Raw genomic sequence first — 19,419 nt, 5'->3', positions numbered from 1 at the left:
GTAAAAACACTGAGGAAGAAAAAAGGATGATAAGGAGGTGCCTTATGATCTTATTCCATGAATGAACTCATACATCAGAGTCAGAAATTGCTTTTGAGGATCCACCTCTGAACAAAGCAATAACACATCTCATTTTTAACCTCCAATCCAGAATTTTGGTTGTACAGATCCTCTCATGAACTCACTCATGTGCAAAGGAGTGCCTCTTTTTAGTAGACACAGTTAATTGTTCTGATTTCTTGTTCTGTGTACATGATGTTTTTGTTGTTTCAGTGATGTGTATCTGAATGATTAGCTGAAATGATCTGGACAGGCTTTTTGGAGGAAACCGATTGATGAATTCAAGACAAAACCCTCTGTAACTTCTAGATTACATGCTTTTGGAGCCTAAAATGATATAATAGATCTAGATTGTTAATATTTATTGTATTCCTCTTCTTAATACTCATTGGTTAATAATTAATTTAAACAATTCAGTCACTATTTAAAAATCTATAAAACGCTGCTCATATTTTTGTCTCAGATATGGCAATAGTCAGCAGAAGTATTTTCCTAGGGTAGCTCTGGCAGTAGTACCTGCATTCAGTGTTAGTGTTTCCTGCCCCTGGGTGACAGTAACAGATTCAGCTATAAAATTCTATGGTGGTGTTAGCTGCAATTTGAATAATACATAATACATGCCTTTAGGCTTGCAAGTTCTCTTGTATGCCAGTTCTTAAAAAAATTGATAATTCAGTAACTGGTGATGACAACTTGCTGGGTTTTGGTTGGTTTGGTTTTTTTTTTTTTAATTAATACACTCCTATTACCTGTTAGTCAGTTGTGGTTAGTTTGTCAGCTAAGAATAATAATTCTAAAACTAAATTGCAAGTACTTGTCCACAATTGGCAGAGTGACTTCAACTTGCTGGGTTTGGACCAAGTTGTAGATGATGGTATTTTTTATGTTGATGATTTTATATTTCATTCCTTCACCCCTGTGCTCCCCTCCAGGTTCTAACGATTTTTTAAAATAGAGAAAAAGATGGTAGTATAAATTTTAAAAATATCAAGAACAGATTTAAGAAGCAGTAAGTGTTTTTCTGCTTCCCAGACTTTGCTAATTCAGGGCTCATGACATGTATTGCACTTGAACCTTGGTTTATAACCTCATTTATGGTAATGAATGTCAGTTAGAAAATAGCAATTCCTCACTCCACCATTTCATTTTATTCCCTCTGTAGTAAGATGAATTCTGTGTCTTACTGAGTCCTGTGACGCAGGATGAGCTGGTGAATGGCCATCGTGAAATGCAATTCTGGAGTACTTTAGGGTAATTTTCTTTTTCCTGCAGACATTTAAATGCTGAATTCACAGAATCACAGAATTTCTAGGTTGGAAGAGACCTTTAAGATCATCGAGTCCAACCCATCTTCTAACACCTCAACTAGATCATGGCACCAAGTGCCAGATCCAGTCTTTTTTTAAACACATCGAGGGATGGTGAGTCCACCACCTCCCTGGGTAGATGATTCCAGTATTTGATCACTCTTTCTGTGAAAAACTTCCTCCTTAATTCTAGTCTGTATCTGCCTTGGCACAGTTTGAGACTGTGTCCTCTTGTTCTGTCTGTTGTTGCCCGGAGAAAGAGACCGACGCCCAGCTCACCACAGCCACCCTTCAGGAAGTTGAAGAGAGTGATAAGGTCACCTCTGAGTCTCCTTTTCTCCAGGCTGAACAGCCCCAGCTCCCTCAGTCGTTCTTCATATGGCTTGTGTTCTAAGCCCCTCACCAGCCTCGTTGCTCTTCTTTGGACACGCTCAAGCATCTCAACATCCTTCCTAAACTGAGGGGCCCAGAATTGGACACAATACTCAAGGTGTGGCCTCACCAGTGCCGAGTACAGGGGAAGAATGACCTCCCTGCTCCTGCTGGCCACACCATTCCTGATACTGGCCAGGATGCCATTGGCCTTCTTGGCCACCTGGGCACACTGCTGGCTCATGTTCAGCTGGCTGTCAACCAGCACCCCCAGGTCCCTTTCCACCTGGGCACTGTCCAGCCACACCGTCCCCAGCCTATAATGTTGCAGGGGGTTATTGTGGCCAAAGTGCAGGACTCGGCACTTGGACTTATTGAACTTCATCCCATTGGTTTCTGCCCATCCATCCAACCGTTCCAAGTCCCTCTGCAAAGCCCTCTGTCCCCCTAATAGATCGACACACGCTCCCAACTTAGTGTCATCTGCAAATTTGCTAATGAAAGACTCTAAACCCTCATCCATGTCATCGATAAAAATATTAAACAGAACTGGCCCCAGCACAGAACCCTGAGGGACACCACTGGTGACTGGCTGCCAGCTGGATGCAGCACCATTCACCACCACTCTCTGGGCCCGGCCATGCAGCCAGTTCCTAAGCCAGCACAGAGTGCTCCTGTCCAAGCCACGGGCTGCCAGCTTGTCTAGGAGTGTGCTGTGGGAGACAGTGTCCAAGGCCTTGCTGAAATCCAAATAAACAACATCTACAGCCTTTCCTGCATCCACTAGGCGGGTTACCTGGTCATAAAAGGTGACCAGGTTGGTTAAATTGAATTGTTTGTTTAGGACTGAATTGAGTTCTTTAAAGAGGATTTTGCAATTTGGATTTTGTTTTCCCTCTGGGAAAATAAACAAAGGACACGTTTCCTTTGCTGTACTCTCTGAATATTTTTATTCTCATTTTTTGCTGAGTCTTGAAAATTCAAATAGTCAGAACAACTTCCTATGAATAAATACCCTGTACTGAAATACATTCTGCTATCTAGAGTTTTAAAAAATTGGTTTAAAGAATTTTTTTGGCTCTCAGTGCTTTTATGTCTTGCAGAGTTTTAAAGTATGTTATGCTTTTAAAAGGTGGTATTGGAAGTGATTATGTAAAAAGGTTTTTGGCTTCCATGCTACAGTGGTTGGGGTTTTTTTTCTGCTTTAATTTTTTTTCCTTCCCTATGTCCCAGCTTTAGACCAATCTTTGGCCTGTGCAAGTAGAGCTGAGCTGGAGCAGCCCTTTGCTGCAGTGGGCAGTGCTCTGTACCTGGTAGAGGCAGAGCATCAGTTCTCAGGGAAGTCGCCTTTGTGCTTTAAAGCTTTGTTTTGGTGCTCCAGAGGGGACAGCTTTTCCCATGAGCCTGGTCCTGCAGGTACCCTGTGACAAGGTCCTGAGCCCCCTGGTGTGACCTGGCCCTGCTCTGTGCTGGGGGGAATGAGAGGCTCTCTCAGGCTCTGTCCTGGCTCAGGCAGGGAGGGAGCTGCCCTGTCCAGACCATGGGGCAGGGCTCACCAGCACCAGTTACTGAACTTCATCTGGCAGACTTCTCCTATCCCTGTCTCATTAATATGTATAATCACAGATTTTTTTCACAGATTAATTTTTATCTTGATGATGAGGGAAGCTGTAAGCTAGGCATGCTTCCACATGAGTTTACAAGACTCCCTTTTATAAAATAAAGTTCTTGCATGTGCAGTGGGAAGATGCCATTACTGGCATGAGCTCCCTGTGGCTGATCAGGAGCAGTCTGGTCTCCAGAGCATGGTGCCATCATGCTGTCCCCAGTGACCTCTCTGGCAGCTTCTGCCCTGATAGTGTTGAAGGACTGCTTGATAAAATGCCTACTTAGCAGGAATCCCATGCTACTGAAACAGATTATGTCAATGATTAAGTAATTTTTGTTTATATTTGATGGTATTTTCCTCTATCTTGCACTAAATTGTCTTTCCTCTAACCTCAAAGTAGTGTCCCCCAGCTACCCTTCTTTTAGAAGCATCCCAAGGTAGCCCTTGATGTATGTTCAGGAGGAGCTGATGTTCTTTTTAGTTATTATAACTCGGAACTCCTGTTATGCCTAGATGTAAGACATTTTTATTTCTTTGTCCTTCTACCAAACACCCTTAATTCTTCCTTCTTTTGGTAGTAAGTTTCTGAAATAAAATATTCACTGGGGGTTTTTTTAGCTTTTTTAAATAGCTGTCTAGCTAGACTGAGTAGAATGTAATTTTGTAGACTGACAGGTGCTGTCAAACTCAGTTGTAGTTAAATCCAGAGAACTGATATTCTAGATCTGTGTAGTATTTTGTGACAAGCTGAATAGTCTTTTGTATTCTGTATTGATACCCAAAATAGATTGAAGTTATCTAATCTAACTGGCTGTCATAATCAGGGAAAACTGAAAAGATGTCTTCCTCAGAGGTAGAGTGTTTCCTGGAAATTTATTTATGTTGTTACAGTTTCTTATCACAAAATCCTTTATATGGAGAGCTAGATCTGAAAACCAGATGGGCACTGCAGCAGGGGTGGTTTCAGTGGCAATGCCACAGGAAGCCCAGGAACCACAGTGGTTGGTGAGGGAGCTTCCCATCAGAGCAGAAAGCCATGGAGGGCAGCACTCTGTGACCTCCTGTGCTTGTGTTCAGTTTGGGGCTTTTATTCTCTCCCTGGCATGCAGTAGGATGGAGCAGATGAGTTTAGGGAAGCTTCATCAGGAATGTGACAGTGTTGACTTAGGTTTCCTGGCCACTCTCAGGGCATCTGGAGCTTTTGGAGCCAGTGGCCTCAGCTAATAATCTCTTTATTTCAAGGTGGCTCCAATTTTCCCCAGTGTTGTGGAAATTTACTGTCACTGACAAATGCTGCCCAAAGGGCAGTAGTGGTGTGTATAGACAGTTCTATCTTTGTCTGTGCTTCTGTAAAAGATTTGCTTAACCTGTGAGAACAGAAGGAGACCCTATGAAAGTGGGTCCCATCTCCAATTCCATTCACCCTGAAGACAAGCTGAAAATTTTGGTCTAATGTTTTCTTGCCATTGATACTCAAGGCTTCAGAAGATTGATTCTCACAGGGGCCCCCCCTGTTTACCATGTTCCTCTTCCAGCCTGAGCTTTGAATCTGTGGATTCCTTGGCATTTTCTAGGGGAGAGCAAAATAATCTTTATTTCTGTAGTATTTGGGCTATACTTGTCCCATTTGCATGGTGAGTGCATCTGATGTTTGTAGAGCTTAGGTAGTATTTATACTGGGAAAGGGAGGAAGCACCTCTTCAGTAACTGCTAGGGCTTGAAAGTGTTAAAGTCCTTCAATTAGTGAAATTATTTTGGAAGTCAGTGTCCTGGTTGGCTAAATACTGGTATTATGATCTAACATTTTTTCCTCAAAGGTACTTTAGTGAATATTTCCATTTCTTCCTTAAAATAGCTGTGAATGTAAGAGTGAATTGGATGCAAGAATACTCACTCCAGTTTGCAGTGCTCAGACATAGGCTCAAATCAATCACACTCTGTGTTTGCAGCATTGTCTTTCCATGTACTTGTCTGCCCAAGTAAAATTTGAATACTCAAGAGTTGTAGGTTCCACGTTTTACCATTTTTAACCTTTGTCTGTAGAAGTTACCTCAGCAGAAGTATGGAAACAACTTGTCATAATCTCAGGGTTCATAATATTGGGAAATATTTGGGGAAAGATTTTTTCTGTTTTAAAAAGGAGGCCTTATGCTCAATCCCTACATTAAAATATGCACAAGAGAAACCTAAAAAAGTAGCTAGATTTTTTCCCCTGGCTGCTGTTAAACGAGTAACTTGCTGCTGCATTCTGCACAGCATCTCTGATCACAACTGTGCTGGTTTCCTGTAGACAAAGTACTCTGTCAGGTTCAGGAGTGATGTCCTGGTCCTTGCAAACTCTCACTGATTTGGATCCAGGATACCTGAAACATGCACCAAATGACCAAACTTAATCTGCTGTTACCAAAATCAGTGGTCTCCATTTTTCTTTTATTCTTACATTGCTGTGAAAAAGACCTTTTGTGAGAATATAAATGGTAGTATTTGTTTTGCAGGCTCTCTGGGGGAAAAAAGGTTGTCTGCTGCATATTTAGAGGACCTCTAAAAAAATAACATACAATTGTCTGTAGAAGATTTGATTTTTCTAATTTTGGTGTGGTTTTGTAATTTTCAAATGAAGATGGCTGTTGAACTGCTTCTGAAGTATACTGTTACTGTGCATAATCACTTATACTGGTGTAAGCTTGTAATATTCTAAGACATTCTGGCTTTTAATACCATGTTATCTTTTGTAAAAATAATAAAAATATAGGTGTGAAGTATTTTTCTTTCCCATTTGATAGCTGCTAAATAATATAACTGCTTTTTTCGCCTGCTAGAAATTTGGTAAAGACTTGATAATAAACTGAATCTATGATGAAGCAGCTAACTTTCTCATTTCATTTTGACTTCTCTAGAGAAGTTGGAGGTTGCACCACCATCCCCAGGACAACTGAGACATGGTAAAAGAAGAATGTTTGTTGAATGTGGTTCAGTATTTGTGCAGTCTCTCTTTGAATTGGCTTCATCTTTGTTCCACAAGTGCTGGTCTGTCCTCATCCCTGTTGTATGGAGTAAGAGAAAACCAAAGCAAAAACCAACACTCACCCTGCTGCCTTTGTTTCATAACACCTCGGCTGGAGAATGAGCAACACTTACTGAAAGTAGGACAGAAAGCCCAAATGAGAGCACACTGTTCAAAGCCAGCAGCAAACATTGTTTTTCTAAGCCAAGTAGTGTTGGTGCTGCAGTGCCTTTTGCAGGTTTTGTATTTTAAAAGGACTGAGAAGTGGTATAAAATTGCAAAGAAATTGGAAACAGATTGTGCATTTATGATTCATGATTCAAATTCTGATTTAATTTCCAAATTAGTGTATTTTTGTGGTTTTGTCCTCTGCAGTGAGCAAATTTATTTAGGCAAACATTTTCCTTTTCTAATTATCTACATTTTTTTTTTCTAATTTGTCCCTTCCCCCCCCACTTCCTTTGTCCCTGGGGTTCTATTTACTCCATGAATTCCAAAATTCTGTGCATTTCAACAAGAATTTGAGGTCCCAGTTTAGCTCAGTACACACATTTTGAAAATACTGAGCATTATCTGTGTGCTTGTTTTGTTATTTATGTTTTGGTGGGTTTGTCCTGTGATAGTTTAAAAATAATTGGAACGTTTCATAGGTTTTGTGCTGTAGTCTTTCACCTGTGCAGTTTAGAAAATAGGTGTATTCTCACAAACTAGCTACAGATGACCATTCATGTTCTAAGTACCTAAGTACCTAAGCATGAAAGATCTTGAATGTGGCTTTGGTTTTTTGTGTGGTCATGGATTCATACTGTCTGCAGAAAGAAAACCCAAAATGTACTGGATACCAGTTTCTTTTCACATGATGGTGGGGTTCATCCACTCTTCTTTTGTCCCTCTTTTAGGTTTGCATGTCTTTTAAGTTTATAAAATGTAGGAATTATAGTCCAACGTGAAGTGAAAAAAACCTCCCAAACTCCAACCAAATCCAAACTCTGCTGCATTTTAAATATTAAAAAAAAATGAAAAAAATTCAACTTTCAGCTGTATTGTTGTCATGTAGTCTGTTCTCATGCTGTATTTAGTCTTATGAAGTGAGCACCTTGAAACTCAGCTGGAGGCAATGCTGTGCACATTCAATCCCACCCCCATCAAAAGCTTACAGGCTAAAACCTGAGAGAGAAAATTAACCCAGACAAAAAGGAATGAAACAGTAGCACTGTGCTCATTCTGCGAAATTACTCAGACCAGCATGTTCCAAGTTTTTGCAACAGAAAATATTTTCAGAAAGGATTTAATTGGTTTTAAAAGTAAAAAAAGAAGAAAATGTGTGAAACAAAAGGTGGAGTTTGGTTTCTTAAGCAATGTCTTAAAAAGCAGCTGCAAGTCTAACTTCACTGAGGATAGTGCACAAACAAAGCCAAGATACAATTCACAATTGAAATGGTGAACTAATAACCAGTATATGACACCCTAGTGAAAACCACCTGAGCATTTGCAGATTTGGCTAAAGGAGTTTTGACAAGAATTTAACTACTAAATGTTAGGAATGTGTGAAGAAGACGGAGCTCTTGCACAGAAATAGTGAGGGACTTGCAGAAAAAGGGCCTTTATTTCAAGAAGTCTGGTTGAGACAGTTTGGTGATTTTCAGTGATACTGCAACATCGCTATAAGGTCTGCAAATAACACCAGAGTTAGTGTAGTTTTAAGTATTTCTCTTACACACTAGTGGTTTCTACCTGAAATTGTAAAAGTATTTGCAAAGTAGATTTTTTAGCTGGTTCTTCACAAGCCATTAGTAACGTTTCTTTGTAGCCAAGGGTTTTACCACACCTGCCAGCAACAAAAAGATGACCAGGAGGAAAGGAATTTTGTGTATTTTGCCTTTGTTTGTCTTAAAACCAGTATTAGACATGTCAGTTGTTCCTGTGCACTAGTGAACTCTCTTATAAATATTTTTTCTTTGTTACTTATTTCTTTTAGTGTTCTTCCACAATGCATTACCTTTTGTAGGGTTTGGATTTTTGGATAACGCAATTATGATTGCTGCGGTAAGTTCACTGTTTAATTCCTTGAACAAGTGTGTAAGATTCATATTTTTCAAGAGAACAGAATAGAATGGTCTGTGAGGTCTAGTCTCGAAAGTCCCCCTGCTCAGGACCGTCTCAGGGTCTCTAGTCCAACCTCCTACTCAAAGCAGAGCTAGCTGTAAGATGAGACCAAGTTGTTCATGGTTTTACCCTGAGGGACTTGAGAAACCAAGGGCAGCCTGAGCAACCTGTTCCAATGCTCAGCTGTCCTCAGGATGGAAAATGATTTGCTATATCCAACTGGAACATGTCTTGTTTTAGTTCATGCACGTTGTCTCTCATCTTTTGACCGTGTTCTGGTGTTTCATAATGTAGACCATGTGGTTTTGTTTCTTCAGCTGAGAACAGAAGGAGCTGTGATACTGTGTTTTATTTGTTTGCTTGGTATTTGTAGAAGTTTTTGTTAAGAGCTCTACATTCAGCTAAGAATTGCAGTAGGGGAGATGCTATGCAGGGATAGGGGTTGCAGGTTTGTCCCCCAGCTGCCTGAGAGAGTACAGATGAAATATTAAAAGACTTTCAGAAGTAAGCCCTTGCCTTAGGGGGAATATATGCTAGGAAGATAAGATCTCGGTGATCTAATAGAAGAAATGTCCATTTATCCTTTCACTTTTAATGTAGACAAGCAATAGACAATAATTTGTCAGTTTTATCAATATAATTTATTTTAACTCCAAATCCCTCAAATAATGAGAAAACTGTTTATTTTTCAGGGAACCCAGATAGAATTGTCAATTGGAGTTGTCTTAGGAATTTCAACTATGGCAGGCAAGTATTAAAATTGCAGCACATTTAGACTAATATGGCACATTCCTATATTTTAAGCTGAAAGTAGCACACAGGGCTGGAAATGGCTCTTCCTCAGTCTTGCAGCTGCATTTCCTAATAAAGAAACAACCTCTGGGTGATGCTAGGACTTATTCCATTTGTAGAAATGGAATTTCAGTTCAAATAGCTTTTGAAGTGCTTGTTGTTGATTTCAGCGTAATAATTCAAATCCTGGGTCAGCTGGGAAAGTGTATTTGCATTTCTGTGATGGAACTGCTCTAAATTCCCCAGGGCCAGTTTCAGTGTATGTGCTTGTACGTTGCTGTTGGCTTGCAGCGCTAAGGGGAGATCAGTGTTGGTGTCTTTTTCTGCACTTCTTGGTGGCTCCTCTGCCTTGGTGAGATACCACAGGAAGGCCAAGCAGCCACCCTGCCCCTGCCCTGGGCCAAGACTGATAAGCTCTGCTCAGCAGCTCTGGTGCCTCTGCAGTGTCAGAGGGTGCTCATGGATCCACCAGCTGCAGGTGCAGCATTGCTCAAAAGCACGAGGAGGGAGAGCGGAACTGAAAATGTTTCAGCAGGGCAAGTTAAAGATTTGGAAATTTGTAGGCCTTGGTTCAATGTGAGACAGTCACAAGGAAGCTTATCTTAGTAAGGTCTGCTGTGAAATCTGTATTTTGTGTGTAACTTTGTTCACTTGTGTACAGTATTTCTTCTTGAATTGACACAGTTTGTGGATATATTGACATGTTTATCAAAGCTGCATACCTGAGTGACAGCTCCTTCTATTTCCAGTGCTCCTGTGCCTCTTCAGGCACTGGAAGGCTTTTCTTGGTGTCCAGCATTAGTTGCATGGAGCTGACAATCATGCACAGCTGTTCTTAACTCTGATCTCAAAAGTTATGTTGATTTCCAGGTGTTAGTGCTGTCTTTTTTGTATTTGTCAAGTTTTCTCCATTTAAATTGAGAAAAATAGTTGCACCTCTTACTAATTCTAATCTGCTGCTGTTATTAAATTGTAATAAGGTCAGGATAAAACCAGTAAAATATAAGGAACTTTAGTCTTTAATTCTATATAAATTGAGAGTATGTGAAGGTCACTGGAGGGTGGGAGCTGGTTGGTTTTGTTTGTAGCTAAAATAATACCTTTTTCTCTTCCTCCAGCTGCAGCTTTGGGAAACCTTGTTTCAGATTTAGCTGGACTGGGGTATGTATGAACTTGTGTTAAGAATATTAAGTGCATTCATTGAGATGCAAAGTGGAAAAATAATTTTTTTTGTAATGTAATACAGGTCTGCCTTATATACCGTCTCACGTTGTTATCCCCAGATCTGAAGAGACTTCCCTCTCCTCAGCTAAAACAATATCTCTGCAATGTCTTCAGGTCTAGGCATACCTATTTCTGATAAAAACAGATCCAGCTTATTTTAGTTTTTACAGGAAGTTCCTGCATAACTGCTGAAAGTAAAGCTGTTTGTTATGCCTGTTTTTCCCACTTTCCCTCTGTTTTGTTTTCTGCAAATTACAAGACTTGCCACTAACTAGTTTGTGTGTGACCTTTCCTTCAGTAAAGGTTATTTAAAAAGCTCTGTAAAAATGCATTAACATTCACACCAGTTGTGTTGTACTGCATAAGGTTTTTTACAAATACTGTGTCTTCAATCAGTGAGATAATTAATTTACATTGCAAAACGTGACCTTTAGGAGTCTGAACTCTGTCCCATAATTTTCTCTCAATCACTTTATTGCTATGCTGAAGGAAAAGCTCTTGTCTTTAAGTTCAAGTATTTCAAAACCCTCACTAGAATATACTGTGAGATTCAAAATAATTTGTTCTTGTTTTCTTGTTCTTCAGTCTTGCAGGTTATGTGGAAGCTTTGGCTTCCCGGCTGGGTCTGTCAATCCCTGACCTGACACCCAAACAAGCTGACATGTGGCAGACCCGGCTCAGTGCACACTTGGTGAGTATCCTGTGGGCAGCGCTGCTGGTGTGGAGCTTTTTGTGTTTAAACCAGCTGATAAATGCTTTTTGTCACTTTTTCCATTTATTCCTTAATGACCACCAACTTTGTGCGTGTTCCCCAGAGGGTTTAGTCTTAAGCCCATATCAGGGAGAACCAAGAGATTGGATTTTTTTGAGCTTGAGTGGTTTTTTTGTATGCAGCAAGTCCCAAGTGACAAGTGGCATGGATAGTCTCTGCAATGACTTTGTGTACACTGTGCAGATATCTGGGCTGATCTCTGGCTGGGGTGATAAGATAATTTACTTGGAAGTTATGACCACTTAGTAGTTTACTCCTATACATTCTTTGTCAAGTGCTTGCTATTCATATACCTGTGCTGGTTTGTACTAATTTCGAATGTTCTATAATTAGCTTGGATATGAAATCAGCTTTTCTCTGGCCAAACTTTTAGCATTTGAGTGATATTTACTGCCTGTGTTTGCAGTTACAGGACACTCACCTTGCAGATGCATTTTCAGGGTGATTGCTTACTTAACATCTAATTATTTGAAGTGGTCCCCCTTCAGCAGTGGGAGCAATGATTAAAGAAACAGATTATCAGAAACTGCGTAAAGAAACAGATACTTCACTTTGTCAGAATGAGCCTTCATTGGGAAAAATACTTTTGCAGATTTAAGGGAAAAGAAATAGCACTTACTGAGGAAAAGTTATGGTAGAAAAAGTTAGGTTTTAGCAGTGACAGATCAAAGCACAGAGCAGTGAAGAGTTGGCATGCTGTCAGGGGGCTGCCCCATAGTCTAAGAGTCTTCTCAGTAAAAGCTGAGCCTGTGGCAAAACCTCTCATTGCACTCTCAGTTTGTTTATATTCCTTTTCTGTGAAAAGACTTCTGTGCACTTTTGCCTGTATGGTAGCATTTTGTCTTTTTTACCTACTGTCTCAAGTTTTTCAACACTATCCACCTACTGCTGTTGATGTGGTTTGGAGGCTGCTTGTCTTTATTTCCTCTCCTCTTGACTTATAAATTCAGGTCAACTGAAATGTTTTCCAGTTTTTGTTGGTTTTGTCTTGTGCCTTTGAAAGCCATCATGTTTGCAAGGAGCCACTCATTCCTTTGATGATTTGCAGTACCAGATACAAGCAGATGCATTTATAATTGCACCTAAAATGTGTGTAGGTGTTGTTTGGTGGTTTGTTGTTTTGGTTAATTTTTTTCATTTTCTGTCTTCCTGGCCATTCTGCTAGTCCTTTGAATGTCTGTTTCCTCCCTTACCACTTGCGCAGCTCTTCATGATCATTGCCCTCCTCCTTCTTCAGAATTGTCCTTTGTCATAGCAAACACTGTTTCTAACCTTGTCATATCTGTCTCTCTCTCATACACTGTGTTTCTAGTCTGCATGCTAAGAAAAATGTGATTCCCAGCTGAAAACTAGAACAAGGGTTGTGTGTCCCTAATTGTGGTGGTACATGGGAAATGAGTAATAACTGATCAGTGTAAAACTTTTTTTTCCCCCTCTTTCTTTAGGGTAAAGCTATTGGAGTGACCATTGGCTGCATTTTAGGAATGTTTCCTTTGTTGTTCTTTGGCGAGGAGGAAGAAAAACTGGAAGAAAAATAATAATCTTTTTACAAGACATATACAAATGTAAACTACTGTACCTCAATTATTCAATTATGCTGTCAATATTTAGGAATTAACAGACAGTAAAAAAATGTATAGACTTGGGAACAAAACCTTCAGCATGTCATTTTATGGAAACACTAATTTATTGTGGCCTTGTTGTGTTCAGTACTTCTTTTTATAAGGTATCATCTAACTTTTTATTTAATTGTAAATTTTTGAAGTGTTTTCACTTATGGCAAGATGTTTACCACTTTCCCCTTTGAACTTATTCTTTAATGGATTATTACTTCAATAATCCACCATGGATGACAGTATCACTCTTGAGTTGCATATTGTTTGCTTAACAGTTGTAATTGCATGACAGAAATATCACTGGTGTTCATCAGGTCCTTCAATGCAGATTATTAAGAAGGTCAGGGATAAGTAATTTGAAGTCCCTCACTTTGCAAGGAGACTGGTTGCCCCTCACCAGCCATCATTTTGCACTGCCTTAGATTAGATATTTCAGTGATCTTTGACAGTATAGTTTCATTTTTTCATAATTCTGACTTAAGTGTCTCTGAATTGTCTTCTGATGATCATGCTGATGCTTTGACAAGGTAAGTGTTTCCAGTGTAGGCTCTCTACCAAGTCCATCTTTAAAGTGGTGATTTAACGCCTTCTGTACTTCCATATTCATGCCTCTTTTTTCCCTTTCTAAACAGTGTTTTGTGAATTGAGTTGAAATATCCTTAAATTTGTCTTCCTCTGTTTTGAGTGTGGTATTAAAGAATTCAGACCAACTGTTTCAAAACCACAAACAACTTTTTTAATTGTTCTGCTTAATATAAGGTGTGAATAATTGATTGGGTAGATGAGGCCAGGGAACAGTTCAGGGTATGAATGAATGCTGGCATTGCAAGTTTGTTATGAGTGGTTCAGTTGTAATAATAAGTGTACCATCAGTCTGGATTAGAGGACCTGATTTGATGATAATACCTTTGTGTTTAAGATTGAGCCTTTGCTGCTTTTTTTTCCTGACACAATTAGTTAAAAAAAACAAGCAACAAAAATAGGAGAATTGAGGACTTTTTACTTTTTTTTTACTTTTATTTTTGTAGTCTTACTTGGCGTATTATAGACCTGACAGTGCAGTATCATGTAACTGTGCTTTTTTATATGGTTATGAATAAAATTATGGCAACTATTGAATATTCATAATATTTCAGGATCTTGCTTGCCAACAGCATAATGCTAAACTGCTAATTGTCCCTTAGAGGAGAAGGTTTCTTACTTGTTTGAATACCACTAAAAGTGGAAAAGCCACTAAAAAGTGGCACAGCCAGGGTACTTTGAAAGTTTTGTTGCTGAAATTGCTAGCACTTCTGAAACCTAGAAAGAAAAGTTAAAAAAAATCAAGTCCCCTGATGATTTTTATTTGCTGTGGGAAAAGTCTTATTGTAACGTGTGTTTTACAAAGCTCATTGCTTAGCTCATTGTTATAAATCTGACTTCTCTGTTCTGATTTCTAGAAGCCCTTTAACAGCAATACTGAAACTGACTTTAATGAAGGTGACACTTGTATCTGTTTCTTAAAAAGCAGATGTTGAAAGCTTGGAGTGAGTAGTCCTAATAGTATGTGCTGTAGTTTGCACATTAAACCAGCAAAATCTGGACTAAGCTGTAAAACTGAACGAAAGCTCAGCCAAGCATCAAACACAAATGCAGAGGAGCTTCAGCTTGTTCTTCAAAGGTGGAAGCTTTATTAAAATAGAATTAAATAAAAATCCAAATAACAACAACCCCCACAACTCTAGCACAAAAAAACCCACCAAAAAACCTCAACCCACAAAAACAATCCAGAAAGGCAATTATGCACTCTTTCACCAACAGATTGCTGCTGGTTTACAGTACTTCAGTGTTCAGAGATTTTTTTACTCATCCACACATTTGTCTTGCCTTGAACTTTTAACTTTTCTGCCTCTGCATGCACTTTTGTTTCTATACAAAGCTCTATGTATTTTTCATGTTTTTCTTAAACTGAAGTACAAGTCAAAGCAATTTTGCATAGCTGCTTTTGTTGCTGTTTTTACAATTACTTCAACACTGTTTCCCATTACAATACTGGTATCTTGATTGGAATCTTCCAGCAGTGGCCAAATCTCTGTTCTTTGGCATTGTACCATTGCAACACTGTTTTCATCACTCTGTTACAGCTCATGAGAACAATTGGAAGGTTGTGCCAGCTGTCACAGTACTATTTGTTTCATAATGGCAATAGGAAAGACTGTGTACTATTGTTAAATAGCTTGTGCATGTAAATTGAGTACCTTTTGTTGCTGTATGTCAAACTATTGTACTGCAACCAGTGCTTTTATTGAGAATCAATGAACTAAAGTATCTTGAAAGAAGTTAATCATGTGTCGTCTTGTTAAACTGCTTAGTTGACCACAAAAATGTGGAGGGCAAGTGACACATGGTAAGAAATATTGGGTATTTCAGTCTGATACCATAATGAAGAAGGTGACTTCTGGGGTTTCAGTATTTGATAAAGATGAGGAGTAACTTGTGATGTGAGAGGATTAGTGGTGCTGTTGGAGGCTCAGAGAAGGTGTTTATTGGGGCCAAGCTGCCCCCCTGAGAACCAGGTAGTTCAGGATCCACACTTGTGTGGGCAAGGCACTGCTGTGTGTGGGAGAGAAGATCTGTGCCCTGTCTCTCCACAAGGAGAATGGGTTTTTCTGGGGTGTATGGATGAAAGCAATCCCTGATGCTCTGATCACACTTACTAAAAACCTGGCTGAGAAGACACAGTCCCTTTTACTTTCTGGTATCTTCTCCCACCTTGATAAAAGGAAAAACAAAACACTGCAGGCTTGTTAAGTGACTTCAGTATTGCTCTATTTTTTTTTATTCTATCCATTTGTCCTGTGTTAACAGGAATTTCTTTTGCCTTGAAGGGCTGGCAGACCTGAAATTGTATTTGAAATACTGTCTTCTGTTGTAATTTAAATTATAAATGTATTTTTGACTGTATGTTATCTCTAGGAACAAAGAACATGCATCCAATAATAGGGTTACCCAAATCTTCTTGCCAGTATTTTCTCATGTGTGTACTTTTACATAAATTATTTGAATTCAGACAACATATTTTGTATTGTCTTTAATTAAATTGTTGAACTTTCTGTAAACTTTTGTACTACAGCAAAGCTGTTCTGTGTTTCTTTATTAGACCAGATGCTGGAGGGAAAATATTAATAATATCCTGTGGGTATTCAGCCTCAGTTATACAAAATGGGAATTTATTATATTTAAGTTATAAGCAAGCGGTCCTTTGTCACTGTCATAGGAAATACCACCATGGAGTGGTACTTCTGTCTCTTCATGCTCAGAAGAGAGCAATTTAAATAATTAAACTATTTGCATGGTAAACTGGTGGTGTTTGTGATTAATATTAATCAGAAGTTCACTTGCACTTGAACTGTTGGAATTAATTGAGGGTTCTTTTTGGTAAACTACACCTTTTTAAACTTTCCTGGACTTTGGAGCTCTTCAGGTTTTTTTGGTTTTTTTACTTATTGGTCAGTCCTTTTGTGGATGACTGTGCAAGAAGAAGTGCTGTGAGTAAAACATCTGTACTGTAAGGATGGTCTCATTTAATTCTGAGAACCGATACAGGCTGGCTGTTGTTTTACTCCATTGTGGTTGCATTGTGTAGTTGAACTTCATTCCTGCTGTTCAGAGAGTCTATCACACTTCTACCTGACATTTCCCTCTTCTTGGTCTGATGTTTTACATGGTCTAATGACAAGCTAACAGAGCAGCAGTAAATAAACTGGAGGTCTTAATAAAGTATGGAGGAATTATCACCCTGCTCTGAGTCTTAAGCCTCTGGAATATTTCAATCTAAAATATTAAGAAAATAGCTAGACCTCATAACACAAAGTCAAGCTTCCATTTTAAAGTTTGTATTAGGTGTTTGTTAAGGCTTTCCCCTTGTCTCAGTGTTCAGGACCCTTGGCATCCAAAGTGTTGCTTCAAAATAGCGTTGGGGCAGGGCAGGGGCTGTGGGCTGAGGGTTTGGGCAAACTTGAGATTCTGAAGCCAGGCAAGATAAATGCAGAAGGAATTTTTTTACTTTGTGTTGGAAGACAGCTGTGTGTGTTTGAGTGCTGATGTAGTACTTCTGTAAGAAGATGATGCCAAGGTAAGGCCTTTTGAGAGCAGGAAACAGTTCTGACTTAACAGTCTTCAACTTAGTAGTGGAGAGTGTGTGAGCAAATGGCTTAAAGAACTAAACGCTGCTTCACAGTCATGAGTTACTCCTTCTGTGTATGTGCGCAAAGATTAAGTTGCTATAAAATACCAAAATTATTTGAGACTTTAAATTAATCCATTTTGTGTCCATTTTGTGTTCTGTTGTTGATACTGTGCTTATCAGAGTGTCTTATTTTTGTTGGTATGAAAAGGACCTGATGCTTTTACCTGGAGAGCTTAAGCACTTCCAAACATGTGAGTATTGATTTATCTGTTAGAAAATAGAGTGTCTTGTTATGGAATATGAAGTGTCCTGAGTGGGACCATTCACTGTTTAGAAAACTTGGATCCAAAGGGTAAGATTTGCCATGTGGGGCCTACTGTTGCCATTTTTGTTGAGAAGAGGTTTCCACTGAGCAGTACCATGGATTGGTAGGACAGTAACAGGGAGTGCTGCCTTGTGCTTGCGCAACACTGCTGCTTGGGTTTGGCAGGGTGATCTGTTTGCTCTGTGGTGTCTCTTCATAGTTTTGTGAAAATTACTTGTCTGTTACTTCCAGCTAGTAACAAGGAAAGTGAGGAGAATGAGATTCTTCTCAGTCATTTTCCCTACATGGGGATGCATAGGGGTCTTATTAAAAGAGGAAAAAAAAACCACTATGATTTTTATTCATGGTACTTTCCTGCTGTTCTCTGTGCCTTGAGAGCACTTTTAACATGCTGGAACGTTGGAAGATTCCAAAGGGCTGGTGAGGTTTCCCTTCCCCAGACTGGCTTCTCTGCTCATCTCAGCCATTGAATCATGAAGGACCCATCAAAGGAAAGGGGATACAAAAGGACAGGGGTCCTTGAACAGGAAGAGAAGAATGTTTACAGGTGATTTCCCTTTGCAATACAAGTGGCAAGCTACCAAAGACAGCACCGAAAGCCAGTTGGATATTAAAAGGGGAACAACCTCTTTTGGTGAAGTTTCTGGTAGACTTTCATGAAGATCTGTGACTGTTTCTTTCTTTTCTGCTATTAGTTATTTGCCCCTTTTTGTGTAGAGACACTGGAGGAGGTAACATTTTCCTTCTGCACACTTTGCTCTCTGAGAGCTCCACAATGTTCTAAGGAATGTCAGGACTGGAGAGGAGTCCAGAGCCATTGTTTGTAGGAAAACATCCCAAGAAGAGCCCATGCTGTGATAGGTGGTCTTATCTTCATTTCTAGTTCTCATTTGCATTGTAAAGGGAAGCAGACACTGGGATGGTTTCTTTGGGAAAAGAAATGTTTATCTTGGATGTTGTTCATTTGTGGCAAGGGTTATTGTGCTGACATGCTGAGGAGCAGGGCAGTCCTTCATGTGGCTGTTGAAAAAAGAAGAGGTTCCTCCCGACCCCCATTGGAAACCTTAACATCTCATAGGATAGTCCTCTGCTAATCTCTTCAAGGCTCAGTTTTCATATGTTGGGGGATTCTTGAGATGGGATTTCCCCACCTAAATGTAGGTTTTTCATGTTGCAACTGGGCTACTCCATCTGTGTTACATAGCTCATGACCCCTTTGTGTATGGCAGAACCAGTCCTGCACAGTGTATTTTGTCTGATGTAGGTGTTGCAGTTCAGGGTGGGATTTCTGATATGCTGCAGGCAGGAGGGTACTGCCTTACAGCCTCTGCACCAAAAATACAGTGCTGATGTTAATTCCTACAGTCTTCTAATATTCTTTAAGCCATGGTGAATATTTGGAGTGTAATGGAGTTTCAGATCTGTCTTTTGCCCAGAGTTTGTACAGGTTTTGATTGACCTGCCCTATGCCATTTTGCTTTTGGTCAATGAAATTATGAAGTGTGCAAGATAGCTTGTTCCATGAAATGGAAGAGTTTATTTCCCTATGAAATAACTGGTTCATTGGATGGAAACTGCTGACTGTTGTAAAGCAAACTGACCTTTTGAGTGGAGCAGCCTGGTAGCAAACAGGGTTGACAGGGAAACTCTGTGTCAGCAGCAAATTACAATGGTTTTTTGTTTTGGTTTTTATTTCAGCTGCTGTGACAAATGATGCCAATGTTATGTATTGCACAGCAGTGGGGATCTCTGTTGTAAATTACTTTGCATGAAAAAGGCAGTCTGCTAAATTAAACAGATAATTCAACAAAAAGGAACTTAAAGCATACATGAGGCAGCACCCGCACTTTGTTCCTGTAATACCAGAGACCAGAGGGCAAGGACAGCAACTCAGATGCTGGAAAGCTCCTGCTGCCAGAAGCACCTAAGAAAGAAACAGTCTTCTGCAGGACAAGTCATAGGTGTCTTCTAACATACCAGGGGTGTCCTCTGATAAACTCAGTATGCACTGTGGTTTTTGCAGATCTTATCTCACATCCTTCTCTAATCTTATTCTGGGTAAAG

General features: G+C 39.6%; 1 protein-coding gene across 1 annotated transcript in view; it reads left to right on the top strand.

Annotated features, from left to right (window-relative positions):
• The window catches only part of TMEM65 (transmembrane protein 65), a 31,560-nt gene extending 15,643 nt beyond the window's left edge, over positions 1-15,917 (top strand). Inside the window, exons 2-7 of the mRNA XM_030969862.1 lie at positions 6,246-6,290; positions 8,331-8,398; positions 9,151-9,205; positions 10,369-10,411; positions 11,060-11,165; positions 12,692-15,917. Coding sequence (XP_030825722.1) covers positions 6,246-6,290; positions 8,331-8,398; positions 9,151-9,205; positions 10,369-10,411; positions 11,060-11,165; positions 12,692-12,784 — 410 coding nt within the window. The 3' untranslated portion in view covers positions 12,785-15,917. The remainder of the gene's footprint in view (positions 1-6,245; positions 6,291-8,330; positions 8,399-9,150; positions 9,206-10,368; positions 10,412-11,059; positions 11,166-12,691) is intronic.
• Positions 15,918-19,419: the final 3,502 nt, after the last annotated feature.

The sequence above is a fragment of the Camarhynchus parvulus genome, chromosome 2 (genome assembly GCF_901933205.1).
Source record: "Camarhynchus parvulus chromosome 2, STF_HiC, whole genome shotgun sequence".
NCBI classification, from domain to species: domain Eukaryota; kingdom Metazoa; phylum Chordata; class Aves; order Passeriformes; family Thraupidae; genus Camarhynchus; species Camarhynchus parvulus.
This window is presented reverse-complemented; position numbering and strand designations above follow the sequence as displayed.